Source organism: Colletotrichum gloeosporioides, assembly GCF_011800055.1.
Source record: "Colletotrichum gloeosporioides strain Lc1 chromosome Unknown consensus_19, whole genome shotgun sequence".
In the NCBI taxonomy this organism is placed as follows: domain Eukaryota; kingdom Fungi; phylum Ascomycota; class Sordariomycetes; order Glomerellales; family Glomerellaceae; genus Colletotrichum; species Colletotrichum gloeosporioides.
The window spans coordinates 322,392-350,014 of record NW_025544664.1 but is presented as its reverse complement, the minus strand read 5'-3'; the positions used below and the strand labels follow the sequence as shown (position 1 = coordinate 350,014).

Sequence of the window (27,623 nt, the reverse complement as noted above, 5' to 3'; positions counted from 1 at the left end):
CTCGTTTTTGTCTTTCCTACTTCAATAAACCCTTCCTCCCCTCGCAAGTCCGCATACTTTTGCAGCATCCTTGCATGGAACAAGGCCAACCCGGGCGCGCCACGACGAGACGAAATACTTCAGGGTTCCATGGGACGGCAGAAGACTCCCGAGGCCGACTTGTCTTGCTCGTTTTGAATCCTTCTTTTGTTCCGCGGAGCTTGTGGTGCTTGGCGGATCGCGCATTCCGTGGAACGAGTTCGCGCGGTATGCGAGATAAGCTTCTTTCGTGATTCGTGCTCTCAGAGTTTGGCTAGGTGGCATACTCACTTACTACTTACAGCCATCTGCCGCCCGTTGGATCGCGGGGAGCAGATCGCTTGGAACAAGCGGCCTAATTCTCCGTCGCTGTCATCCCAGTGTCTTTCCATTTCGCAAGCTTTTGACTCGCATCGCCCACGAGAGCGCGCCCGTTGAGCCCAGCCGGGCGGGATTACCGTAAACGCGGAGGATGCCCCTCACGTAGTCAAGCACGGAAAAGCACAGCGGTGGGAAAGAAACATTGATCAAAAAACGTAAAACTTTAGATTGACTTCTTTTGTCTATCGACCCCTAACCTCGGGGTCTATTGTATCCAGGGGTATCTCTTCCTCTCTCTCTATCACTCTTTAGTCCACATGAATCCATTACATCAACACAAAACTAGCCGCGCTCGCCGAACTAAATCCAAAACCACATGCATCATTTTCTCCGGTGGATGGCGAAGATGCCGGCCTAGACATCCTCGACGTCCTTCTTGGTCACGATGCCGAGCTGCTTGTTCATGATCTCGTCCGGGTCGCCGGCGCCGGCGTCCAGGACCTCGAGGTTGCCCTGGGCGTCCTTGGTGCCGGTGCGGTAGCCCGAGTGGCTGCCGAAGACGTACCAGACGTAGCCGGCAAGCAGGGCGGTGGCGGCGAGGAAGGCGAAGATGGTCCAGTTGCCCATGCTGTACATGGGGGAGTCGGTGCTGGGGAAGAGGAAGGGGGCGGAGATGCCGCCCGTGTTGGCGATGGCGATCATGCCGCCCGTCGCGAGGGCGGTGGCGGTGGAGCCTTGGACGGTTGCGGTGCGGTGCTGGTTTTCATGTTAGTCTTGTAATACTGTGTGATTCGCGGTGATGAACTTACAGCAACGAAGGGGAGGACGGCGGCGTTGGTGCAGGCGATGATGCATACCGCAAAGTAGCGCACGCCCCAGTGCTTCACGATGGCGAGGAGCAGGTACCCGATGGACACGAAGATGAGGGCGCCGATGACGTGGCGGGAGCGCTCCTTGGTCTTGTCGCTGTGCAGGCAGTTGCCAATAATGATGAACATGGCGAAGACGTTGGGCGGGACGGTGAGCAGCTGGGCGTTGTATCCCTTGAAGCCGAGCGAGGAGACGATGGTAGGCGCGAAGTAGCCGAAGGCGTTAAGCGAGTTGGTCATGAGGAAGTACATGACAGCGAAGAGCCAGAAGAAGGGGTCGGCGAGGGTGGACTTTGCGACCTTGCTGTCCCAGTGCTTGTCGCTCATGGAGGGCGCGTAGGGGCCGAGGCGCTTGACGGCAAAGGCGCGCTCCTCGGGGGTGAGCCAGGCGGCGGTCTGCGGGTAGTCGGGCAGCATGAACCAGACCATGACGCCGACGATGACGGCGGGGATGCCCTCGAGGATGAAGAGCCACTGCCAGCCGGTGAGGCCGCCCTTCTTGTTGAGGAAGGAGATGCCCGTGGCGAGGAGGCCGCCGAAGGCGCCGGCGACGGCGACGGAGGAGGCGAAGATGGCCATGCGGGTCGCGCGCTCTTCGGGCTTGTACCAGAAGCAGAGGTACATCATGATTCCGGGGAAGAAGCCGGCCTCGGCGAGGCCGAGCATGATGCGGACGGCGAGGAGGCCGCCGTAGGTGGTGCAGGCGGCGGTGCAGATGGTGACGATGCCCCAGGAGACCATGATGCGGGAGATCCACTTGGAGGGGGAGAAGTACTTGAGCATGATGTTGGAGGGGAACTCCATGAGGACGTAGGGGACGAAGAAGAGCGCGACGGCGACGTTGTAGCGGGAGCCGGTGAGGTTGAGCATCGTGACGATGTTGTCTTCGGGGGTGTCGTTGTTGAGTGTGCGGGCGTTACCGAGGTTGACGCGGTCGAGGTAGTCTGGTTGGTGTTAGCTGATTGGTCTCGGTCTAAGGAGACTTTCTGAGAGGTTGGTGGACATACTCAGAAGGTATGTGATGCAAATCCAGGGGAGGATGCGGAGATCCTGCTTCCTGACGATGCGCTTCTCCATCTCCTTGTCGGCGAGGTCGACAGTCTCCAGGCCGGGCACGTCCAGAGACGGCGCCGGGGAGAACAAGGCTTTCCAGTCAACCATCTTAGCGGATGATGTGGAAAGTTGCTGCTTGTCGGTAGTCCGTTGAGGTCTCGGTGAAGGTGGTCGATCTAGTCAGAGGATTGGGCCCTGAGAGTTGATTCAGGGGGTTGATCTATAGTCGACGACCGGTAGACCTTGTCGAACCCGTATGATGACGGCTAATTTTCGAAGTTGTTGATGACTTGCAGTTCATCCAGAGACCATCAACCCGTGGACAGAGGGAGTCGAGAGGTTGTTATAAGTTGACAACCCCTGACAGTTCCGCGTGGATGGTACGATCCATTCCGACATCCGCCCGCGAGGTTCTCCATAATAGTGCGTATCCCACCCCGCGAGCTATCTGTTTTAGAAACTGCATTTGTACAACCAAAATGTCTTCTCTTCCCTGTGGTGGCGCTCTTTTCCTTATCTCTGTCTCTGCAAGTCATTGACAGAGTTCGGGGGTTCTCTCCGCCGCCTAGAGAACGATGAAGCGCTTGGGCGAAGTCAATTGGTAAATGCCGGCGGGGGAGATAACGCATTCGCCAATCATATGCCGCGCACTACTCTAGATAAGGCCAAGTCTGGGCAAAAAAAAGTTGTCAGTTCCGGGGACGACCCCGGACTCGGGAGGGAGAACCATTTCCCAGGCCTTAGATTGAGCGCTTGTCCTGACATGTCGACGGCTCTTTTTCTCGGCCTGCGTCCGGTCCTCGGGCAGGCTAACTGAAAATTTGCAAACAAAGAAGGCGAACGGCGGCAGCACACTTGCCAGAAATGTGTGAACACATGCGTCTAGGAGCCCTGTCAGATATGCCGCATTTCCGTGGCGGTCAGGCCGAATTAGACGCATGTCAGAGGGCCAATTCCTACTTCTGCGGCTGTCAGCCTGTCGCTTGCCAAGTCTGCAGATGCATAGACATGAGGATATTATTCAAGACTTCTCCGTGGGTCTCCGGGACAGTGGACTTGGATCGAAAGGGGGGCCGTTCGTGCATGATGCAGCGCAGCAGGCGGAGTGCAGCATCTCATTGCTTCGGGAGACCACGCTCTTCCTTATCGCCGGATCCATAGAGAAGCTTAGGGTTGTCCCTTGTTAAAGGACTCCTTTCTTCGGATATTCGTTCCAGCTGCTGTGCCTCTTCCTCGAGCTCTCGATATTACACACGCGGAGGGAGGCCGCATACAAGAAATCCTGTTCGTCTCATCTCGTTGACGTCGGGGTTGCTGACTCGCGCACCAAGGAACCGGCGGTTTGGCGCTCGGTGATGGCTGCTGATAACGGCCTTGCTGGCGTGGGAGACGCGGCGTTGTCGCGGCGCCTCTTTGGTGGCAATTGCAAGCGGTTGAATCGTCGTATATTACACGAAGCGATTTGATCAAGATGGGCCCATCTACGCGTAGTATGTGCCAACCCCCGTTCCCCGCCACCGGGCTCCATTCACACGTGAGAGCCACGGTTCACCTAACCCATGATGACATGAGCTCCTCGGTGAGTATGGCAATCAGGTAAGCAAAACTCCAAGAAGATGAATGAATGGAAGGCGACGCATGCCTTGGATTGTCGCTTGCAAAAGCGAAAAAGCCCAGGGCATCTTTGGCCTTGCGTCTGCCGAGAAGGCTAGGCATCACCGACAGCGCGGGATGTGGCACCATGGCGTCTCCGTACTTCGGCCGTTGCTGTCTGATCTGGGACTCCGAGGGATATGATGACGATAGAGGTTTACTTTACACTATTGAAGGTGAGTTGTAAGACGAATGCGATATCAAGAGGGCCCCAGAGCGATGGCCCGATGGGCGGCGCGCGAGACACAGACACATGCGCGCGACGCCCGCCGGCGGCCTTGTTCTAAGTGGCTGCAGCCCTAGGCCCGCTGCCCGGCGGGCATGAGTGGGTCCGCCCCGAGCCGATCGGCTGCAGACTGCAGTGCAAGAAGAAGTTCCCAGGTCTTGCAGGACTCTCTTTACGGACCAGGTATCCGTAAGCATCAATCCAGCCGTTGACAACTCGTGTTGAGTTGATTATCAAGGGAGTTTCCGGAAGTTCGGAAGCTAAGTACTGTAGCTATCCTGCATCTTTCAACTTTGATCATTGGCGACGTTTGATATTCATCACTCTTGGCCGATGCCGCCAAACACAGCCGCAAAGAACACATCACATCTAACCGACATCGGCCTTCAGCTATGATTGACAAAGTTGTCAGCATCTTTCCTTTCCATCTCTTTGGCTTGACATGTTCTCTCCCGTTATTTCCCTCCCCCCTCCCCCCCCCAATCTTTCGAGCCGTTTGGAATCTTCAACAAGTGTTGTTTCTGAGNCCCCCCTCCCCCCCCCAATCTTTCGAGCCGTTTGGAATCTTCAACAAGTGTTGTTTCTGAGCAAGATGACTCAGGTGTAGCCTCCAGAAAGGCTGGATTGGCTTGAGCCTCAAGGATGCTGTGCGACTTCTCATGTCACTTCCACATTTCATTCATTAGTCCAATATCCTCTTGTGCTTTCATTGTTTTTCTCCAAGACTTCGTATTGCGAAGCAACCTGACTCCAAACCTCAAATTCACACTGTGTGAGCAGTGCTTGCGGATGCTTCGGAAACACGACAAACCCTCTGGGAGCGTAGGAATGAGCTGAAGACCTGTTGCAGATGCAAGAGGAGTGTGCACATATACCAACGAAAAAAAGGGGGAGATTGCATCATTGAGGTCCAGGAAAAAGAAAATATGTTCATCATGTCGCCATTGTTGCTTGGTGTTGATCCTTTGTTAAAGGAACAAGGGGTGAATATTTCCCCACTTCTAATTAGTAAACAGCCAGCTAATTGGTCACAACTGGCGACCACATTCGCTTTAAAGTAGACGCGTGAAGAGAGTTAGTTCATCGCGCCGCGCCGTGATGCTGTGAACACTTGGACCTTCATTCGCTCTTCAATCCAATATTCGAACTCATCTGAAACACTTGATTGTTCAATCTGACTAACGCTATCTATCGCACTATCACAGCACGCCGGCCGATTCTGTGTACAGCTCCACGACTGCAGCGCGACGCGTCCTGATTAGGCAGGATGGGGACGGAGCTCGTGCGCCTGGCGCCCACGCCCAAGGAGCACATCGAGCAGCTGGCAAAGACAAACAGCGTGTTCTCAGACTCTGAACTTGAGGACTTTGGGGACCTGGACCCTGCCCTGCGGCGTAAACTGGAGTCTACTATTCTTCGAAGGACGAAGTCTCCCATCATCAGGTACATTTTCACAGTGCAGCGAGCTTCAACAATGAAGGTAGCTGATCCCTGACCCGGCAGCTTTTTAGAAGAATTCAGGGCCGACACAGTCAATCGCCTTTGGGAGTTGGTCGAGTATGCAGACAACCAGGATTACAGTCAGGCGAAGGCAAAAGGTGAAGCTGCGGAGATCAAATTCGAAGTCCATCCAGGCAGAATCCTTGTAAGATTCAACGACAATGGTCTCACACCCAAGAGCGTTGATGCCTTGTGCGATACCAGCTCTATTGTCGACACCGCCGACACAGCAGCAATACCCAGTCAGCTGCAACACAAGTTTCTCTTCAAACTTGCCTGGAAAATGCACTGGGCATCAAGCGGGTATTCTTTCAGTTTCGTCCATCGTGACGGCGATCTCGGTACTGGCATGTTCTCACCAATCTGGGAAGAGGACGAACCCAGAGGCGAAGCTTTGGAACAAGATACCAGTGGAGGTAGTTGTATAACGCTCTTTCTACACAAGCATGACGACCCGCAGGCCGAGTTGGAGCAGACATGTCATATTCTTAGGGAATTCGAAATTCTCCAGAACAGCACTTGCGAGCTTCTGCTGACTACCAAAGTGGAGAACTTTACTGTGTCTTCACACGATGCCGAAGGGAACACCTTGGAGTCGACTACAATCACGCTTAAGCGGCACAAGGTTGAGGAACAAGACCTTTTCACCATAACCAGAAGCAAGTCTTCGGAGGAGACAATAGACGAGCGGGTCTTCATCCACGACATCACATTTTTCGACGCGCCATCGAAGATCGATAATGAGAGTACTGCTCTCGAGCAAACTGACGCTGTCATTGCGTTTGAACTGACACATGACCCACGAAGCGGACCTCAGCCCGTTTGGGGATGCCACCACGCGCAGTTGAAGTCTTTGGGCCTGAAGGTGCGTCATACATGACGAATAGCTGCTCCAAAGGACGGAGTAATGGTCAAGAGATGTTGAGCGCGCTGACTTTGATCTAGTTCCTGCTCCAAGCCGATTTCGATGTCCGCGACGGCGTCCCGGCCCCAAGTAAGCGGAACCAGGCAATCCTCGATGCCATCGCCACCCACTTCGTCCACATTGTCGAAAGTTTCTCCAAGACATCACTGGGCTATCACTGGGCTCGCTGGTTACCTCAAAAGGAGGACGCTGGCTCAGGCACCATGATCACACCAGCCCGATTGCACAGTAAGATCAAGGATGTTTTGAATGACGCGGAAGTCTTCCGAACGAGGACGCCAGATGAATTTCAAACGCTCTCTGCCGTTCGACGGATACCTGATTTTTGGCTCGATGAGAACGGTGACCCGCTGTTCCCGGATACCGATGACCCCGTCTATCCTGCGAAAGCATACGAAAACTCGGATCTGGATCTTCTCTCATCTTACGGCCTTAAGTATATGACGTGGGATCATCTGCTGGCTCGTATCAAATTCGACATGCGAGGAGCAGGCCAACATACCCCTCGTTGGTTGCCTAACAATCTTCTTACCAGCGAGAAGTGGCGTTGCCTTGCTGTGAAAGCAATACTTCACATCCATCACAACATCCCTCAAGAGGCCGCCAAGCGGCTGCGGAAGATGCCACTGATTCCGCTATACACGACGCAGATGGTCACGGCTGCAAAAGTCAAGCCAATTTATTTCCCTTTTGACAACAAAGGTCTTGAGATACCGACGTCTCTTTCGCTCAATCTCGTCCACAAGGATCTGAGCGGCGTCTCCAACTTCGGTCCTGACGACCAGGACCGGCACAAGTTGTTCAACAGACTCGGGGTGCAAATGGCAAACACGACTTTCGTACGGGACCGGATTCTCAGCTCCCCAATGCATGAAGTATTGAAGTCGGGGTCGTCGAAGAAGAATCGGGCCGTTGAGCGATTGAGATACCTGTACCTTTCCGATGAATGGAGTGTCGAGACTGAAGACCCGTCACTGGTGACCGAAAACCTCGTTGTGATGGACACCAAGAATCGCATACGAAGTCCAGCCGGTTCAGCCCACCATCGCACATATTTGAAGACATTCGATCCATACGGCCCTTGGGAGCTTCTCAAAAGTCCCTCGAGTGGAGAAGGTACCGAATTCGACGCCTCTTTCCTCCACGAGATGTATTTGAAGGACGAGCCAGCTGCGAAAGACGGCGGCGAGTCCTGGACTGCGTGGCTGCACCGCTACCTGAGCATCAGCACACACCTTCCATTAGTCGACTCGCAAAACACCGCAAAGCTTTCACCAGAGTTCGAACACATCTACACGCACCATCCAGATAAGTTCATCGGCGCGCTGCAGCGACACTGGCATCTCTGTGACGAGTGGTCGCCCAATCACGCGGCGTTTATCGAGAATCTACGAAATCGCGAGGTCATCTGCAGCGATGGGAAAAAGTACCGTCTATCAGAGACGTTCCTTCCACTTCCCGAGGTGAGGATGAAGTTTTTGGAATATGTCGCTGCTCCGTTTGCCGTCCTTGATCTCGACGAGGAGGTCACGGCATCTTCCTACTCTTTCAAATGGGGATTTTTGGTCCTGGAGCTACGCGTTAAGACCGGTGTCTTCGAAAGCATGGAGTTCTATCTTGATGTCCTCAAGAAGCTTTCGTCGCTTCCCAAGAGTGGCTTTGCAAAGCCGGACGCGGTGGGCGAAACAATCGTACGGCTGTATGAGAAAATCCAAGCTCTGTTCTTGTCTCTTAGCGGCAGCAGCTCAGAGCGGGCCAAAACAGAACGGGCCAAATTATGGTGGGTGCTAGTATCCTCGACGAGACCGCTGGGGGCGAAGAAGCTAACGAACCTTGTAGGCAAGAATTCCAGAACAATCGTTTAGTCTGGGTGCCCGGGGAAAGCGGAGTTGATGAAGACGTGCCGCGCTGGGCTACCCTCAAGGAATGCGTGTGGAAGGCCCCTCATCATATCCTTTCCAAGCACAACCTCGAGGACCGCTACAGAACCCAGCTCGAAGGCGCGGACGAAAGATTGGCAATCTTGGAACAGTTTTTCCAAACGACCCTCGGCATCGCGGATTGGAGCTTTGCTATTGACGATATGATCGTGGAGTTGTCTGAGCTTCGACGTGCAGAATCTATCGAGGAAGACGTTCGGGAGAGCAGCGCTCTACACTGTTACAAGCGAATGGACGATATTCTGGGAAAAGGAACAACCCCGAAGGTAGAAGTAGAGCGACTGAGGTTGGCACCATCTTTCTTGGTTTAGCTGTGGATTTTACAGACGTGGCTGACAATTTTCGCAGAAAGACTTTCACCGACGAACAGCTCATTTATGTGCGAGACAAGCGCACCGGACGTAGCATGTGGCTAACGTCAGGCTATTGCTTTTGGTCCTTCGGCACGATTAGTCCCCTGAACCACATATCAATCAACTCGATGTATCCTGATTTCAACACCTTATTCGTCAAATTCCTCGGAGTTCACCAGCCTGACTTCGACATGGTTTACAAGTTTCTCCTTTCGTCGAGTAAACTGGCTTCCGCCACTCTCTCAAACGTCAAAGCAGCCATGTTGGCGCTCAACACGTATGGAGACTTCCGAGGACGTCACAGCACTTTGGATCCTGCGCCCCTTTTGAAGGAGAAGATTTTCCCGGTCCGACACCCGGACGGCAAGGTGACTCTTGAGCCTATCGCAACTGAGTTCTTCATCATGGACAGGAAGAATTTTGGATTGAAGTTCGCGTCGAAGGTAAAGCTTCTCGATTTCACTGTCGAAGAAACCCAGGCCCTTGAGGCCGTTTTTGTATGGCTTCGCATGGGGGATCGCTATCTGTCTTTCTTCGTACGCGACCAGGACCTTCTCCTGGATGTCTATTCATCGAGCCCTGTGCAACCATACCGGGATATAAAGCGTCGGGCGTACGCATTATGCCGGTGAGTCACCACACGAATAATGAAGCGATGATGTGCATCCCTCTAACTTCTCTCTCAGAATTGCTGCGCATTGCCGTAGCCCACGCTGGGCTGCAGATAAGCAAAAGATGTGCCAAGATCTCACAAACTTGGAAACCTACGAGACAGATGGTATCTGTCGGCAACTGTCCATTCTCCAAGACGGACAGACCCACTACTCCGAGATCGAGAAAAGTGATGGCATCTTCTGGGCAGACAATGACACGTTGTACGTTCCGCGTCATCCGGCTCGACAGGATGTCTGCTATCACATGAACCTCCCAAAACAGGTTTTCGCCTGGATGATGAGAGATCCCTCAACTGGAAGACTCACTTTGAGTGGATTCGCGGTGGACCGGAAGATCCAACTCGTCGCTGCTGTCATCAATATGACGGAGTCAAGTGTACCTATGGCCTTAGTCGCAGCAGACATTGACGAGATCGATTGGCGAGAGGTGGACAACGAGAGGGTGGCGACCACGCCCGAAGCCGAAGTACCACACTATCTTGAGATGCCCACGACACCCACGAAGAGCAGGAGTCCAACACCCGACCTGCCGAAAGCAGCTGAACCAACTGAGGAGGCAGCCAACACGCCAGAGGCATCTACGACACCCACAAAGCGCAAAAGCTCATCGCCTGAGCCGCCGAATGCAGCTGAGCCATCTCAGGAGACCGTCGTCACGCAATCAGACGTTGTGCTCCCCAGCATCGAAGACTCCGATACGCCGAAACGTGCAAAGTTGGCAATGGTGAAAGTGGAAGAGTTCGATTTCCGAATGCCTTCACCGGACCCGAAACCAAAATCTATCTCGTCACCTGTCAAGACCTCATTACCCGTAGTGCCTGCAGACCAAGGCTTCACCTTTAGGATACAGACCCCGCCAATTGTCACTCGTCTGCTTCAGTCCCCACCGGATGAGTACTATGGGGGGGTGAGATATATGGGAGGCGAAGAAATGGAAAATCAAGGTTGAAATTCAGGCAGAGACTGGGAAGCTTTGGCATTCTCCTTTTCTAAGTCGAACATGAGAATTTTCACCTCATATCGAGCCAGATGCTAGACCTCCTCAGAAGGAATCAAAACGCATAATGGTGTCGGATCCGTCATTTCATCTCGCCATTAGGCAGTCGCAGATGTGGTATTGAATTGTTTTTTGTTTTTAGTCATTGACACAAGCCAAAGGCATGAAATTTGAGAGACGAAGTCAATTCGAATACTATTTGCATCCGCTAATTCCAGCAGCGAACTATATACATCTGAAGAAAACCGTCGTCATCTATAGAGGCGACTCCCGCCCCCTAAACTTCCCCGCCAGCAATCTTTGCTGGCTTCAAGCAGGACTATGCGCATTTAGCAATCAGAAGTGGCAGCAGCAGCGGCAGCGGGCTTGACAGAGGTGACAGTGCTGGCAGAGGAGGCGTTGCTACCGCCGGCAACAGTGGCAATCTTGTCGCCGCTGGATCCGTTGGCGCTGCCACGGGTGGTACCACCGGGGATGACATCAGGGCCGGGGATGACGTTGTAGGAGGTAGAAGAGCTCCAGAGGCTGAAGTTGACGGCGGCATCGGCCTGCTTGTAGACACCAGGGATGGAGACGCCAGTGCCGGGCATGCTGGTGGCGGAGTTGCCGGTGACCTCGAGCTGGGCGCAGGCGTAGTAGAACTCAGCCTGTCCATCGTGGGCTCCGTGAAGGCCGATGTGCTCGCCGCGGACGAGGTACTGTCCGTTGGGGATGGTGGAGGGAACGACGAAGTTGACGTTGTCCTCGCCGTAGCTGCACCAGGCGGTGGTGCGAAGGGAGGCGGCGTCGCCGGCCTTGCAGAGCAGGGACTGGCTGACCTTGTACCACTGGGTGCCCTTGTCGGTCTTGGCGTCGGTGACGGGGCTCATGTAGACCTGGGTAGGGCCGGGGTGGAGCATGCCGGTGCCACCGAAGGCCTGCTTGAGGCCGACCTTGTCGCCGGCCTTGACCTTCATGACAGAGGCGGCGCCGGTGGATCCCTTGTTGCAGGTGAAGTCGGCATCGGTGGGGGCGATGGATCCGGAGGGGATGTTCTTGAACTTGGTGGGCATGTAGGTGTTCTGGTGCTTGCGGATGTAGGTGTTGTCACCACCCTGCTGAGCACCGTTGACAAGGAGTTTGTCGAAGGTGTAGTGAGCGGAGGAGAGGCCGAGAAGGGCGGAAAGAACGACGGTGGTCTTCATTTTGATGGTTGATTGGAGGTGAATTGTAAAGAATGAAACGACTTCAAGTCGAATGAGTGAATGGTAGAATCAAAGAATGGAATGAGAAACAAAGAGTGTCTGGAAGCTGATGTCGAGCTGAGTTGATTACAAGCCTCTAGAAGGACGGATGTGGTGCTGTTTAAATACACCGTCAATGAAGGTCAAGAGCTTTAACTCTAAGAGTTAATTTGACAGCTTGAACCCCCTTGACCCATCTAGATCTCGCAATATTGTCTAAGGGGAACCCGCGAATTCCCATTTTCATCAATCGCCCTCGCTCGATGGCCCTGATGTGCGCGAGATAGATTGGGTGCAGGGCCCAAGTCCTGGTCCAATACAATCAGCCCAAAGTATGGCTTGCTCCAATCCCATTGGTTTGTATGTCAGCAACGGGCTTGGTCTATCTAAACGCTGACCAGGCCGCCAGCCTTTTCGAGGCCGCTGTCTGTGGGGTAGCACGGGGGCTCCCCCTGAAACTCTTCGCCCCCTGGTCACTTCGTGTTCTAGGCTTCCCGTCAGCGCATAGAACAGGATCAGGTTCATTTCTCAAGGATCATCTGATCTATGGAGTTGAGTCCCGATTCTTTGGTTGTCTTCGTGGAGGTTGTGGCTCTCCAGGAAAGGAAGTGGTCATGCGTTTGAACTGCTCCAGACTCGCTGGAAGAATTAATGTCAGCAAATCAGGACAATTCCCGTAATCTGTTGATAAACCCATAACAACTTCCATCGGTTTCTAAGCTCACGGGACCCCGTTCAATACTGTTGGTAGAGCTTCTTCCAAGCGGACCGCGGAAAGAAGCCCCGCGGCATTGCTTTGGAAGTTTGTCGTTGATATGGGGCCCTTCCAGCACCCTCTTTACTCTCACCGGGATATTTTTGCCTGCCAAGCGGCTGTGTGCCGGTAGCCCCTGGCAGTCACCACATTGGGGCTCGGCGTTCAACATGACCAACGCTTGAATCATCCACCCAGACCCATACGCATCTAGTGGATCGTACATGGCATCGGAAATCGCTGCACTTTCCACCAGTAATTGACCTGGGAATGGCGTCTCAAGCCTTCCGCAACTGGCGATAAGTGGAACGAGGCGTCCTGGTGTCCTCAGAAGGCTGTTATACAATAAGTCCGAGTGGTGGCGCTGGAGTACCATTTGCTGTGGCTGTGAACGAAAAGCTAACAAAATACCATGGTCTCACTCTCCATAAGCAATAGAACTTGGTGATACTCCTGCGTCGTGCGAGCATGAGAATCTAAACCTGCAGTCCGGCGTTGTTGTTCTTGTTTGTCATACAATGACAACGCGCCGACAAGGATTCCGGAACAAATGAATCTCGGACAGATCAAACGTCTCTCGTCTTGGCAACTAGACTATTTTGGCACAAATATGGACTCCTTAATTACCAGTAGGGTGATATGCGAGAGCCCTGTATTCTCGAAGTGGCGGCCAGACAGTGGACCGATAGCACGGTTACAGACTAATAAACGTGGCGTATTCGGGGACAGAACCGAACTACGAACCGGTCGTAAAGTTCGGGACGAGCCGTGTCTGACTACGCCAAAGCAGGCGGTATCTGAGATCTGATCCCTGGAGCTGCAAAGCTCAGGCTCCTGCGTATTATCCGAGCTGAAGCTTTAATGTGTGGTGGGAATATTGGCGATGTTGGAGAATGTGCGAACGTGAAAACTGTATGTGGTTTAAGGGGGAGTATTACTCGTTCGAGTTCTCACTTTCTAAACTTACGGGTAAATCGGGAGGAGATGTACGGCGATCTTAGAAGTGAAAGGTATGCTCTGGGTGCTACGACCCGGGTGCACTAGAGATTGGCTCCATTGCCGAGAGGGCAATTCTTACCAAACAGGGCTACTGAAAATTTCCTCTGGATGGAATGGAACTTATGAACCAAAACAAAGTGGTTCGCGTGACAGGTGGGCCTTCTCTACAAGCGCGTCTGAAGTTCGGACAACGTCCCATTTGGGGTGTTTACCATCTGAAGAAGCTACTGTCGCGGGCACAAACGCTTACGTCTGTTCGTGACTTCACCGTGTTCTGGTGAAAGGCGTCCAGAACAACCACTAAACATAATTGAAGGAATTAGAGCAGTAAAACTACCCACAAAAGGCCTAGTCAACCTGCCGCTGCCATTGATTGATTTGAAAGCGAGAGTCTTCACGGTGCAATTATGCTCAACGGGATGATTTCACTGACCAGGCCATTTTGGCGTGGATGACGAACCTGTAATAGCGCTAGTTCTTAGTTTTCGACGGTCTCTCTCTGTGCGTGTGGTACCAGCACTGTCTGTTGGTCAGGTCAGGAAGCGTATTTGTATCTCGGGGTCGTCTCCAGTTGACGAAAGTTCCGATACGCCCACCACCAGTGACCCCTCCTTGATGCCAAAGCCATGGATATGGGGAATATTTGTGTGGCTATAGTCCAGTGTACTTCGTCGCGGAAGACGAAATTGTCATTGAGCTTCAGGGGTTTTTGGGGGCGACGAGTTAGGCGTCGCGCCCACGGAATTGGCCCAGCCATGCTAGTCTGCACTCACGAGGATCCATTGCATCGAAACCATGTACCTGCCGGTATGACTGAGACATTTTTCGAGATCTCATGATCATGAAGACTCACCAGAACACGAGGTCATTGTGCTTTCTCAATCTTGCGAAGACCAATGAATAACAGTGTGTCACGGAGCCTTTCCTGTGAACTAATACACCTACCTACCCAAGAAGATGTCTTCTGCCACAGTGATATCAATTGATGAAAGAAATTCAAGCTGGAACAGGCTGTACATGCTAGTAGGGGGAGATTGCGATACTTTTACGGGGCAACCTCGTCCCAGCTTGTCCTATCAGCGTCTCGGGCGAACCTAAAAGAGCCTGGAAGAAAGATGCGAGGCAAGAAGGATCAGACGCTCGGGTCAAATCGTGTCCATAGAACCTCGATCGTTCCATCCTTGGTTCGGGTCATGTTCCCAGATCTACTTGATGGGCGCCAATCCCAAAAGTGAAGATGTTCCGAATGTCCGGAAGACCGAATCGGCCGTGATCCGTGCGACCGCTGAGAGACACAGGCTCTTTAAACATGAAACCCTACAGAGGACCACGAAGGAGATCGTGTTCGTCTCCGGGATGTTCTTGGTTCTACCGGGGCGCCGTCCATGAATCTATGGCCTGCCTCAACATCCACGTTATTGAAGGGGCATTGGGACTGGGATGGCGAGGTTCAAATGTGAACATGATACGGAGCTACCTAGTGCGTCTCTCCAAACGAAGCCTGGGCAACCGAAGGTCCGATGCCCTCGCGATAACTCCTTGAAAATATTTCCTACATGGACGCTGTTGGCGCATGGCTGCAGGTCAGGTACGAAGGTACGTCGCTCGTTCTAATCCAGTGCATCCCATGCTATGTTCTCTGCGTCTGCACGATCTTGCAATAGAAGCTTCAATCTACGCTACACACCATCATCTTGTGCACTGAATAGTTACACCACAAGATGAGATGAATAATGTACATCTATGTTTTAGCTCAATCAGGAGCAGGCTGTTGATATGACAAAGGATTTGCGTCTGGTCGACGAGGGCTGGGGAAATTCAAAGTAAATGCCTGGTGCCCTAAGACTGGATCAGGGGGAGGTGGTCGCCAGTGACAGAACCCACTCAAGGACACGCGCCGTAACTGCCATGCTATGCGTCCCCAAGAATACGTCAATGAAAGGTACGTACAGCGTACGCAAAATAATCATATAAAATCCAAAAATCTCTTGGCATTCTCGGTCCTGTTTCTCCTCACCACTCATTCTCTACAGTAACCCATCGATGTTATCTTTGGGGATCGTGTTTCCGATAACGCCTTTGATCATCGTTCACGAAGGTTTGCCTTAGGAACCTGACTCTCAAGTCTCAAACGAAGGGCTCTGACGTTCGCTGGACTTCTATCACGAGGCAAATCGAGGTCTAGGGGTAGTGACATCGTTGGAGGGATTCTATGCCTAGAAGCACCACCTCGCGCAGACCAGACAGCAAGATCGACAACAAGCACCTTTCCACATCTTGAATACCAATTTCAATACTGCGGTAGTCCATTTCGCAAGTATTTTCTTCTGATTTGAATGTGGTTGAACATTTGCTAACAGTCCTGACACACGCGCAGTTAAACTTCCCAAAACACGTCAAGAACCCCCAGCCGTCGCCGAAGGTCGAATCCTCCACGCCTGAAACAAAAGCACCATTCATCACCGTAGTCCTTACGCCCCATGATGTTTCAAGCTTCGATATCGTGCTACTAGCCCATCATTTCATTCGCGAGGCATTATGAACACCGACATGAACCCCACCGAACCGAACCGAATCGATGAACAATCCATTATACTGAAGAGTCTATCGTAGTTTGACCTGTGAAAGTTGCTTTGAAGAGGTCGGTGATGGCGACTCCGAGGCCCTCCAGTATGTCTATCGTGCCTACTCCTGGCGCTTAGCCTCGACCTCCAGCTCGATCAGCATTGCCGGGAAAGCGAGATGCGGAACAGCAACCGCTGTCCAAATCGGTCGGTGGTTAGGGATGCGCTCCCTCAGGGCCTCAACCGTCTGCTCCCATGAAGTCCGAATGTCGCAGTGATACGAACGAAGCGAGTAAACATCCTCCCACCCGCGAAGGCCTGCTGCTTTGAGGACGATGTCGACATTCTCCATGGCCAGCGCAACTTGCTTCTTGCTGTTGTTCGCGTCAAGGGCCCCGGACTCAGGATCCCAACCTCCCTGCCCCGAACACTTGACGGTACCGTTGCCGAGATCGACGGACTGGGAGTAGTGCCCAAGATCACTGTGCTTTTGTGCGGCACCGGGCGGGTTGTTGAACTTGAGGGATGCCATAACTGCTTTGTTCGTGCCTGACCCTGGACTACAGCGCTTGTCTAACAACTCGCCACGCTGTCAGAATACAATGGGAAATCCGGAATTTTCAACTAGATTTGAAGACAAGATTTACTGAACTCACCTGCAAAGCGGTGCCTCTCTTGATGAAGCTCAGGCTACGGTATGGTGGCACGTAGAGCCAATGGTATGGGATGCTGAAATATTTGTTGAGATCTGTGGCTTGCACTTCGTGTCTCCTCCATATAAATACAAGAGAGAAAAGCAGAGACACAAAAAGGCTCTAGAAGACGGAGAGCAGGACAGCAGTGCCCAGTGACGTGATGCTCGCGGCGATGCCGCCGTGACCCCACTAAGTCGGGATCTACTCTTTTGGACCCCGATTGAAGTTGGAGACTTTGGAGGCGCCAGGGGAAGGTCCCCGCGCGACATAGTAGCCCACCACCAGTTCACTAATTGTTCGAGCGTCCATTAGTAAGTAGCATTTGGCAGTTGAAAATTAGCATGAATCTAATGTTCCTTAGTAGAACCAGATGGTGAATTAATACCCTCATAGTGGGCACACATACGGCAGCTCTCGTGGATGGTTTACCGCCTGTAATTACAGAGGGTCGATTATGTGTCTCGTCTCTGGGCTTGATAATGAAAATCGCGTTTTGGTTCTCAACTTGACCGCCTTCATTGTCATCTATATTTTCCTGGTGAGTTTGGAAGCTGGTACAGCGCAATCTTTCATTCCGCCCGCAGATCTCCTCATCGAACCCTTACCCCTGTATATTACCTACATCTCGGGTCAGCAGCTCGAGAGATCTCCCCAGCACCTGTGAAAAAGGCTTATTCTCGAATGTCTGTAGCACGCGAGACCAGAACTTCAAGATCAAGTAAGGAAGATAATCCATTCGTTTTCGAGAACATGAGTCGCGGAGATCGCCGAGGGACGATAGCATCATCGTGACAAGTGTCTCAACCCTCTCAAGAAGCTCCCGCTCAGCTTGACTCTGTCAGTCATAGTAGGGGAGGAAATGCACCATGAGGACTGACCTTGGCTCCTTGTTTGGCGGCTAATCAAATGCGACAGCCATTTCGTGACAAGAATGGCGGAATAAAAGGCTGATAGAGCCATCTCAAATCCCCACTTACTGGCTGACATACGCACAAAGAATGCAACACCACTATTTGCAGGCTCCTCCATGAAACCAACATATTCCCCGATGGCTGAAAGTTTAAGTGCGGAGGATAGTTGTATTTCGGAAGGCAGGTTCATCAACTTGGATGCAATCCCTGTGGGATCAAAGAGATTCAGCGCCAGGGATGTAGAAACTGTGCTTTCTAACAATCTTCGCGAGTAAACGAGACGCAAGAGACCCCTGCAGTCATTATGCAATCTCTGGTCTGCAACATCTCTCGAAGACAAGTCTGCTGCGGCATCACAGTATTTGATGAGGAGCAACGTCACTTTACTGCGTTTAGTTAGTAGTTGCAATCGTTGGCTATCGTATGCTCTGGTTAAGGCTTACTCAAGTTGTTCACTCTCTGACCTTGCAAGGGTTTCAAAAGTTTGAAGGTGAGCAGCCTCTCGTGTGAACTTCAAACGCTGCAGGTGAAGTCCCAGCAAAACCCACACCCCTTCGGTGGCAAGTTGGGGAACATGGTTACGTCTCAAATTTGTCTCAAGTTCATCCTCATAGCGGAAAAGCTTTTCGTATACCGCCACAGCTGTATTTTCCTCTGTGTGAGGAATAAGATCGTGTTCCAGGCCATTCCATAGGCTTCGCGGACATGGCAGTTGGAGTTGATGACTAGCCGAAAAAGACGGCATTGGAGACTCCGAGAGATAGCTATGGATTGCTAGAGCGCAAAACGCAAACGCAAAGCTGCGCTGGACCATCTCGGTCGTGACATGCCGTTGCAACTCGGTTTCCAAAGGCACCACAGCCGAGGCGATGCTGAGGTGGTACCAATAGCTCAGTTTGCAATCGAGAAAACGTAGTTCTTTTACCAAGTTACTCGGTTGTGCTATTTTAACGTATTCTGATAGTAACAGAAATGTGCTTGCATGCTGGAGCTCAATTCTTCCGAAGTGTTAGACCATGTGCTCGTAAAGGTAAAGAAGCAGAGAGTTGTCAAATATTACTCACGATAGACCAGAATGGTTTGTTGCTCTATGACTGGTTGCAATAGAACCACGGGTGAAGGATCTACTGGCTTCATAGAGCATCTCCCCACTGTCGGTTTCGAATAGGTAAAGCGCTCCTAGTGCAAGCATCGCCGTCTGAAAACCGATGTGCAGTTTTTCGGGGTCAACACTGCTGTGTACTAAGGTCATTCTCCCATTTTTCATGAAGGAGTTGTAATATCGAGTTCGTGTTTGAGTAGATGGGATGGTAAAGCTCGGCTTGTGTTTAAGATATTCTTCCCATAATGCTTCGGGAGTCTCATGGGCTGCCAATGTGTGCATTGTCAGAGTATTTGGACTCAAAGCAAGGTAAGTCAATTTCGGGGAAAGACTTACGAGCTTCGCCTCTTGATTCCGTGTTGAGGTCTGCGATTTGTCCCTCCAAGTTTAGGATATCGCGCGGGGGCACCCTTTGGGTTGAGACGCGAGCCAGGTCTTCTTTTCTAGCTTGACTATTATTATTTGAGACGAGGTCTCCAGCAATCCTAAATAGACCACTGTTACGAAAGAAGTCCTCGAAATCATGAAGAACATGTTTGCTTCGCGCTGAGTGTAGGAAAGCTGGCCCTGATACCGGACTCAGTTACTGACCAACAGTGTAGCCAAGACTCGAGACCTACGCTGGCTGCAATATTCTGGGGGCAACGGCAGTGTCTTATTATCTCTGGAAACAGACCTTAGCACTGTTCCCTCGGATACTGAGTCGTTGACACGACTCGGCGGTGGAAGGTGGTCTTCATGGTAAGAAGGATCGCTATTTGACTCATGATGAAGTCGCTTGTGACGCTGTAGCAGGTCTCTCCTAGCGAAAGATGAACCGCATTCACAAACATATGGCTTCTCCTTCGTATCTAAACAGTCACGTAGTCAGCATGATCTCTATATCAGAAGCAGCAATAGAGCTGTAACGATTGCGGTTACTTGTGCAAGGGCTACTTACGAGTCCGTATATGTCGTTGGAGATGTTCGGGCTTCCGAAACCCCCTGCTGCAAAATGTACAGATGTGCGGTCTATCTGTCTGCATCTCCATGGGGATGTGTGCGTTGTTGGTGCGGTGTTGGAGACTTCAGTGTCTCCAAAAGAACGGGGTTCCAAAATTGCTTGCCTTTTGCTGCGATATGACGAGTCATGACACCAGGAATACGTGAACTACCACGGTGACGCTATGACGTCTCCAATTTTCGGGATTAAGGTCTCGGGCTCTAGCTGAAATTCTCCATCTCAAATCCCGAGATTGGAGACAATTATCTCTGCCCTTTTCAGGCAGGCATTGACTTCATTTCTTTCCACGGTGAAGCTGTCAAAGGACTGACGCGAGGATGACCGGAAGAAAGCCAGGGACTCGGAAGTTTGCGAATCCACCTGCGAAGTCTGCCTGTACCTCTTGGTTCGCCCGCCCTTTCCTACTTCGATGACTTCAAGGGCCTCTTCTAAAACCCTTCAAGCAGAGCATCTCGCGTACGATGTAGTGGCGATCACCCATGCACTCGGGTGAGTAGATTCCTCCCGCATCTAAATGGACACTACTCTGAGTCAAGATCCGTTAGTGCCTCCAAAAGGGCGATTCGTGCACTTTTCTCCCTAGCCGTCGAGGCCTGCGGCCGGCAAAGAATCGCCATGAAAATCCTCGCCAGGGGCCATCAGCCTTGAACACGAGATATTACGTGGAGGCTCACCAAACCGTAACACATAACAGTTTTACGGAGAGTGCAGTGGCTGTCGAGGGGGATCTCAACCCAGACACAGTCGTTGGACTCCCTCCCCTCTTTAATGATGATTTCGATGCATTGCATTTTAACAACATTTTCCACGGCGACACAGAGGAAGATCTAAACCAGTTCTTTGCAGATATCTTTAGTATACCTACTTATCCACGTGCTGGCTATGAAAGCTCACCGGCAACCATCGTCTCGCCCCTTCGACGCCTTTTTGGGAACTTTACCTCCGATGATGATGTGTATGCCTGCCCCAGCTGACAATTCGTGTTATCTCGCACTCTATGGGTTTGGGGCTGATATTGAGTGTTCCAATGGTTTATTACAGTCTGCGATCATACTACAGATTTCTTCACCCAGCCTTTCCAGTACTGCCACCACCGGTTGACGGCATGATGGATAGCGTCTCAGACTCAATGCCACCGGTCAACACATACTCGCCTTCTTCTCCGGTAATCTTGGCTATTCTATCAATACTTACTCACTTACCGCAACTGCGCGGTCACGAGAGTTATCCTGAAGCAACAGATGAAAACATTCTTGAAAGGAGCACATCTCTTTCTCAGCATGCGCTGCACGCAATCACAAGCTGGGACGCCATAAAAGTCTTGGAGACTCATTCGTTCTCCGCGTCAAGGTTTCATCCAAATGTACCCGGAGAACTTGAGAGACCACTGGCATGTTGCGTACTGAGTCTCTACCACTATCTGTGCAGAGGAGACATTGAACAAATGACGTCTTATGCCCAAAAGGCTTTTGGCTTTTTGAGAGAACTGTCTTCAAATACAACAACGTCGAGACCGGAAGTGCGCTTTGAGGAAAGCCTTCGAAGAGCTTGGTGGATGACAGTGAGTCGCCAAAGCCCTTGCTGAAGGACGCACATCTGACGGTAAACCACACAGTATATGTGCATATGCAATGCATCCATTGTTGATTGCAAGGTAAGATGAAGAAATGAAGAGAAATAGATAATATTTTAACCATACGCTGGTCTTAAATCAGTCTCCCGCAGAAACCATCGACATCAGTAAGGTCACCATACCATATCCAACCATTGCCGGGAGTTCAGAGGTGAGCTTTCAATACTCGTTGGGTAGGTACGGTCGTCTTTGGCGATGTAGCTGATTGAGATAGATCTGGGAGCAAATAATTCGCGCTGAAGAAACACTGGTTGGTGCAACACTTTTGCTTGTTGCCTTGGTAAAGGGATTCAACTCTGAGACAGCAGCACAATCCTTGCATGATAATCTCCGTATCATGGACGACATCATTGTGCATCTGCTGGATGACAGCGGACAAAATGGAGATAATCGAACAACCGGAGTAGATTGTTGCGAGTCAAGACTCGCTGATTATTTCCGCACCACAGCCCGCATCCGATTAAACAGGTTCGGTTACTTCTTCTATATTGCGGCCAAACGTTAACCTACTACAGCGCCCGCATCAAGCTGCATAGATATCGGGCCATGATGGATAACCTACGTATCCTAAGTCGTTTTGACACCAACTCTCGCTCTCGGGTATCTACCTCTGATGACGCTTTGGAGTGTGCAACATCGTTGGATGCTGCGAAAGCAGCCAAGATATTCCTTCTCTCTGCTGCTCAGTCTAAAGCTGTATGCCAAGAGTCTGCATCAAGTATTGTAAATGGTTTGAATCAGCTGGTTAATTCAGGATTTGCTCGTGAGTCACGCATATCAAATCCCTAGACTTTTTGCTGAACTTAGATCAGTCACCCCTTGCTTTTGCTCTGGTTTACTTGCAGGGTACACCCTCATGATGATTTCCCACTTTGATTCATCAGCACATGCAGGCACACATCATGGAGTGTCGCAGGAGATACAAAAGAAACTTTCAGATGACGTCGAGACTGCTATTCGAGTGCTCGCACATTTCTCTAGAGGCTTTGGTGCTGTAGCGGCTTTGAAAGGTAATATGCCCAGTGCCTCAAAGACGACCGAAAGCTGATTTTGTGTTTTCAATAAAGATCAGCTTGAGATTGCTGCTATTGCATGCGATCTTGCCGAAGGTGACTCGTACAACACGGGGGCTGCCTAATTTTCTGGCAGCGGACTCCGAGCGGACCCGTGGCGGAGAATCCGTCCGTGATTGGGAGTTGGCCGGAAGCGGCCTGATTTTTGGTGAGCGGCGCCGGTGAGGGCCCACTCAAGCCCGCCGGTCCGCTCCGCAAATCCGCAGCACGATAGCGACACGCACGAAGGACACTGGAGGCCTGAAGCCCTTCCAGAGTATAAATAGTTCAAAATATTGCTTTTAGGCTGCGATTGTGATCTTTGTTATCAACCTCTAAGTTCTTAGACAAGCATTTCGACTCTTACTTCATGAAACAACACCTTGCCAGGTTGTCCACCTGCCGCTATCAGCAAACATCATCATCTGACTATCTTTCGGATACAATTTCAACATGTCTGCTCCAAGGCAACTCAGAATCCTGATCACAGGATGCACACCGGGCGGAACGGGCGCGGCCCTCGCAATTGCCTTCCACAACGCAGGTCATCACGTCTACGCCACGGCGCGTGATGCGTCCAAGATGATGCCGCTAGAAAAACTGGGAATCGAAACTGTCGCTCTCGACATTACATCAAAATCTTCCATCGCCTCAGCTGTCTCCTCTGTTACCTCGTCCTTGCCCGACGGAAAAGGCTTGGACATGCTTGTCAACAACGCGGCCGGAAGCTACACAATGCCCATTGCAGACGCCTCTTTAGATGCAGCAAAAGAGATGTTCAATGTCAACGTCTGGTCCCAAGTGGCTGTCACGCAGGCTTTTCTGCCTCTCCTGATCAAATCAACGGCAGCCCCGTCTGAGGATGGCCATCCAGCTCAGGTAATGATTGTGAATCACACATCGGTCGGATCAGTCACTGCGATACCGTTCCAAGGCATCTACAACTCGTCAAAAGCGGCCTTTGCTTCACTCTCCGACACGATGCGTCTCGAGCTGGCACCCTTTGGGATTCATGTCGTGGAGCTCAAGACTGCCGGTGTGAAAACAAACCTGATCTCCAACAACAAGTTCAACACCACAGGTGAACGCCTGCCAGATGGCTCGATTTACGAGCCAGCCCGTGAGATCGTGGAGCGGGCTATGAGCCAAGATGAGCTTCGGGTCAGAGGCATCTCGCCGGACCAGTGGGCGTCGGAGGTGGCTTCAGCATTATTGGTGAAGAATCCACCGAGAGTCATCTGGAGAGGCGAGAGTGCACTCTTGTCGCGGGTGGCTTCGATGCTACCGCCAGGAATCTTTGAGGGGATGCTCAAGAAGATGACCAAATTGGATGTGGTAGAGCACATCATCAAGGAAGGCAGGCGATAAGGATGTAGGAGTGACATGAATGCGGGTATGGCAGTGCGTCGAGGAAGGAGGCGTCTTTCGCAACCAGAGAACGACAGAATTGAGAAGCAGCTATATAGCAGTCAACATCTAGGGTAGACAGTAGAATCTCTCACATCTGATACAAGATTTACTCTGTTACTCTTGTCTTTGACATCAATGTCCCACTCGCAGCGATCATGATAACCCTACGATTACACACGAGCACGGCCATACTAAAACACCTGCGAATACTTTCTATTCTCGTCGCGCTGGGATTGAGCTCAGACTTCACAGGGATTGGCAAAAGACCATCATCACGGCCTCGGAATCGGTGCTGGGCCTATTATGCATCATGTGGAGAAGTAGAAGCCAGGATGCCGACGAGCCGACTGAACCTGGATAACCGGCACAAGATCGTTCATCTGTCAAGATGCACACCAAAGCTGGGCAGAAAATCTTGTGTTAAGCTTATCTTTGGGTTGAAGCCTACCAAGTGGCCCAAATGTGCCGTCCTAGCCGGCACAGCATCGCTAAGACATCTGCTGACACAGCATTCGCCAAGGCTGGTGACTTCAAGTCAAGACATCGTCAAGTGCAAAAGGGAACAAGATGAGAGTTCAATGTTCTTAAATCTGGAAAGCTTTCACTACGAAGGGGCGAGAACAGAAGCCGTCAGTTTGCGAAGATGCCGCTTACGCGCCGAAACAAAACTTGATACTGAACGGAATTTGACTAGTCTACGGTGTATCCAGCCTACGAAGACCTGTTATTTATATAGGATTCATATTCAATGAATCCTCTCTTTTTGTGAGCTTTGATTCAATTGAGCAAGCTTGGGAACATCGCACCTTCGTTAAATTGATGCGAGTCTACTTGCGGCCGACCTTAAGGATTCAGCCACCTTGGCATCAAACACCGGAAGAAATGTGTTAAAAAATCAATACGAAAGAATCCAAACGATCTGTAAACGGGAAAAGAAAGAAAGAATTGTTTGCAAGGGATAATTCGCGTCTCCGATCGTATTGCGCATTGGATGTTGACGGGAGGTTGACCCGATCGCAGGAATATCGCAGCTGCATCATTTCCCTCGAAGAAGCAAGCCGCAAACTGCACTCAATATCTCGTATCGGAAGTTCCGGGACTGCAGCAATGAGACGGCCGGTTACGGGGTGACGTTGATGACGCGGATAGGGAGACCGCGTCAGTCAAATTTGCGCCGGGACCGGTCCTGCTCATTTCCCCCAGTTCATCGAATACCGTACCAGAGATGCCAGGAGCATCCGTACAGAGGTCTAGAATCATGCGTCTATCCGCAACTGCATCCTCATGATTTATCAGACAAACCCCTTGCCAAGGCATCTGATGAACGGGTCCTTGAATGTGAGAAAATAGCACTAGATGGGGCTGGTCGTGTTGCATAGCCGGGAGATATCCCACCGCCCGATGATCTCCAATTTTCCGTAAAGTCAAAACGTGCTCTGTAAAAGACTTACGAAGGGGGATTGTTCTCCATCGATTCGCTGTGCTGTACGCAGATCTTCGCAGACATGATTGGGCCGTCGTGGGTTGGTTCAATTGCTGTAGTATTACGATCAATTGAGCAGACAAGGGCTTCGTAGACAACGGACGGCGTTGAATTTATGATTGAACTCTACCTCAACCACCACGTGTCTTTCGCAGCAAACGACTTGAATTGAGTTTGTGCATCGTTTCGATGCTGAGTCGCACGAACCCGACTTTGGCCAGAGTGCAATTATTGGCAGCTATGACATTACTAGCAGAGTTTCGGGAAGAAGGAAGAGCTTGAGTCAATCACACTGAAAACAAACGGCCCTGTGCTTCGGGGGCTGCGCAGTGGACGCCAACACAGTAATCTTCTGCCCCCTTTCTTGAGCGTTTGCTTCCAAGGCTCGGCGCCAAGACACGTCAATATCAGCAAGCAGGCTGGAGGTGCGAACGCGCACACCTACAAACTTGGCTTTGTTTGAGACTCCGGTGCGACAAGAATTCGTTCTGCTGCCTAAGCTTTTTGGGTGTTCGTCGCATGCTGCCAGGCGATAGCTGACAAAAGCACAAGTTCGGGCAGACAGCGGACAGATCGGGAAAACTGAGACCGATAGGCAACGGCGACGTGCATCCTCGAAAGAGCCGCTGAGCAGATGCGCCAAGATCATTCGCCAATCAGAGACCTACTTCGGTTCCCATAGCGATCTATTTCCGTCATTTTAGCAGCGTTCGGGCGGGTGATGCGACATTCACGATTGGGACCCAGGGGCACGGGAGAGAGGGATGATCGCAATACATCTGGAGCTAAGGGATGAGACGCTGCCCACTGTCGTTGCAGGCCTCCTGATTCTGGGTCAACAATGAAGCCAACTCCAGCGCTAGTGATGAGGTTAACGGAAGTAGACCGCGGAGAAGCTTCAAGCATATCGATCCCGTCTCAAAGTCTGCCGCGGCTCTTAGTAGGAAACATATTGGGGGCGATGTGAGCTGAGCCGTGGCGACATCGTCTTGAAAAGTTGAAAAGCGGCATTGACGCTCATATGTCCAAGACAAATCGACAATGGCCAGGCCACCAGGTGATCAGCATTGCATGTACGATCCGATGTTCCACGAATCAAAACATCAGATGAAGTCAATTCGTACACAAGCCGAACACGACCATGGACGCTGACGTCGCATTGGGGGGAGAGCACAAGCACCTCTACCTTAATTCTCTACCTCCGACATGCGGTGCGGGAACCCAAGCTCAGTTTCAATAGAAAGACGTAGATGAGACCGTAATCGTACCTTTAGACATCATCAACGCCTATAACAGGATTGAACTGACCCCACCTTGTGAGAAAAGCGGCCGGGACGTGTCCGGTCTCCTGTAAATGACCCTCTGCTCACGAAGAGGCCCGGCCTCCGGAAGAGTGGGCGACGAGCCCCGGCCACACCGGCAGGCAAAAGACGAGACAGACCAACGGATGACAGCAGCGCGCAGACGGGAAAATAACATTTTCCATGGTAATCGTGGCGTTCGAAATTTTCACCATGGATATCGAGGCCGCCTCCGATGGCCAGTGCAAATCCTCACCGCGGCAGATCCTCCCTCTTACCACCCCATAATAGGGGCCAAATATATGCGGCTGCATCACCGGTATCAACTTGCGGCTGTTCCCAACCAGGCTATCCTTGGCGTATATGCGATGATCTATAGCTCTCGGAGCACTAGTTCTCGAACTTTCGTGCTGGCAGAGTCTTATGATTTACCGATTGAACGGTTCGATACGGAGGCTGCTGAGACAGATTCTCCATGCCATTATGGACGGCGATCAGAGCAGGAATCGGATAGGGTGTTCTCCATTGAAGCGACCTTAAAACGTCTGAACTGGACCGAACAAGCCGACAAGCGATGCGCCCGGCCTAAACTGACGTGACGAGAGCGCCCAGAGGCCACGAAGAGGGCCGGTCTGCAGGCTCGCATGCGTGCGAGGAAACAACGGGCAGTAAACCTCGGGTGCCTCGTTCTCGTCACCGCAGCGGCCGTCATAATCTGGCCCGCCAAGACCCTGAGCACTTTCCCTCACGCATCTTGAAATCCCAATCCGCGCGGCCGCGACTAGTGACGCGGGATGGCAATATGGACATCATGATTTTTCGTCTGAGAAAGTCTTGGCATTGCTTTGGAAAACTGGAGAGAGTGGAGTTTTACGATAGAGACGTTGGCGGTGGTTGGCTTGGCTGACTGGACGGCGACCCTGGCCATCCTGCTCGTCTGTTTCGAAACGGCCTGCAAGGGGTG

General features: G+C 51.7%; 8 protein-coding genes and 1 pseudogene across 9 annotated transcripts; 4 read left to right on the top strand and 5 right to left on the bottom strand.

The window, feature by feature from the left end:
* Positions 1–753: 753 nt before the first annotated feature.
* On the bottom strand, positions 754–2,369 carry GCG54_00006394 (MFS transporter prlL; the record flags this gene model as incomplete). The annotated part of the gene is made up of 3 exons (XM_045406396.1): positions 754–1,095; positions 1,149–2,152; positions 2,216–2,369. The coding sequence occupies 3 exons, from the start codon at positions 2,367–2,369 to the stop codon at positions 754–756; spliced, it is 1,500 nt and encodes a 499-aa protein (XP_045267688.1).
* Positions 2,370–5,407: 3,038 nt separating this feature from the next.
* GCG54_00006393 (uncharacterized protein) lies at positions 5,408–10,481 on the top strand (the record flags this gene model as incomplete). The annotated part of the gene is made up of 6 exons (XM_045406395.1): positions 5,408–5,583; positions 5,644–6,505; positions 6,586–8,345; positions 8,405–8,791; positions 8,854–9,486; positions 9,545–10,481. The coding sequence occupies 6 exons, from the start codon at positions 5,408–5,410 to the stop codon at positions 10,479–10,481; spliced, it is 4,755 nt and encodes a 1,584-aa protein (XP_045267687.1).
* Positions 10,482–10,858: 377 nt separating this feature from the next.
* On the bottom strand, positions 10,859–11,713 carry GCG54_00006392 (uncharacterized protein; the record flags this gene model as incomplete). The annotated part of the gene is made up of 1 exon (XM_045406394.1): positions 10,859–11,713. The coding sequence occupies one exon, from the start codon at positions 11,711–11,713 to the stop codon at positions 10,859–10,861; it is 855 nt and encodes a 284-aa protein (XP_045267686.1).
* A 4,477-nt stretch (positions 11,714–16,190) lies between these two features.
* Positions 16,191–16,601, bottom strand: GCG54_00006391 (uncharacterized protein; the record flags this gene model as incomplete). Its single annotated transcript, XM_045406393.1, has 1 exon — positions 16,191–16,601. One exon carries the CDS (start codon positions 16,599–16,601, stop codon positions 16,191–16,193), a length of 411 nt encoding a protein of 136 aa, XP_045267685.1.
* A 1,001-nt stretch (positions 16,602–17,602) lies between these two features.
* Positions 17,603–19,059, bottom strand: GCG54_00006390 (annotated as a pseudogene). Its single transcript has 3 exons — positions 18,740–19,059; positions 18,119–18,673; positions 17,603–18,061 (listed from the first exon to the last, which is right to left on the bottom strand). Coding segments are annotated over exons 1-3 (1,334 nt in total).
* A 395-nt stretch (positions 19,060–19,454) lies between these two features.
* GCG54_00006389 (Zinc finger protein rst2) lies at positions 19,455–19,808 on the bottom strand (the record flags this gene model as incomplete). The annotated part of the gene is given in 3 exon segments (XM_045406392.1): positions 19,455–19,628; positions 19,718–19,764; positions 19,778–19,808. 3 exon segments carry the CDS (start codon positions 19,806–19,808, stop codon positions 19,455–19,457), a joined length of 252 nt encoding a protein of 83 aa, XP_045267684.1.
* Positions 19,809–20,888: 1,080 nt separating this feature from the next.
* On the top strand, positions 20,889–21,918 carry GCG54_00006388 (uncharacterized protein; the record flags this gene model as incomplete). The annotated part of the gene is made up of 2 exons (XM_045406391.1): positions 20,889–21,341; positions 21,628–21,918. 2 exons carry the CDS (start codon positions 20,889–20,891, stop codon positions 21,916–21,918), a joined length of 744 nt encoding a protein of 247 aa, XP_045267683.1.
* A 44-nt stretch (positions 21,919–21,962) lies between these two features.
* On the top strand, positions 21,963–22,461 carry GCG54_00006387 (uncharacterized protein; the record flags this gene model as incomplete). The annotated part of the gene is made up of 2 exons (XM_045406390.1): positions 21,963–22,176; positions 22,226–22,461. The coding sequence occupies 2 exons, from the start codon at positions 21,963–21,965 to the stop codon at positions 22,459–22,461; spliced, it is 450 nt and encodes a 149-aa protein (XP_045267682.1).
* Positions 22,462–22,918: 457 nt separating this feature from the next.
* Positions 22,919–23,833, top strand: GCG54_00006386 (NADPH-dependent 1-acyldihydroxyacetone phosphate reductase; the record flags this gene model as incomplete). Its single annotated transcript, XM_045406389.1, has 1 exon — positions 22,919–23,833. The coding sequence occupies one exon, from the start codon at positions 22,919–22,921 to the stop codon at positions 23,831–23,833; it is 915 nt and encodes a 304-aa protein (XP_045267681.1).
* Between the last annotated feature and the right edge of the window lie 3,790 nt (positions 23,834–27,623).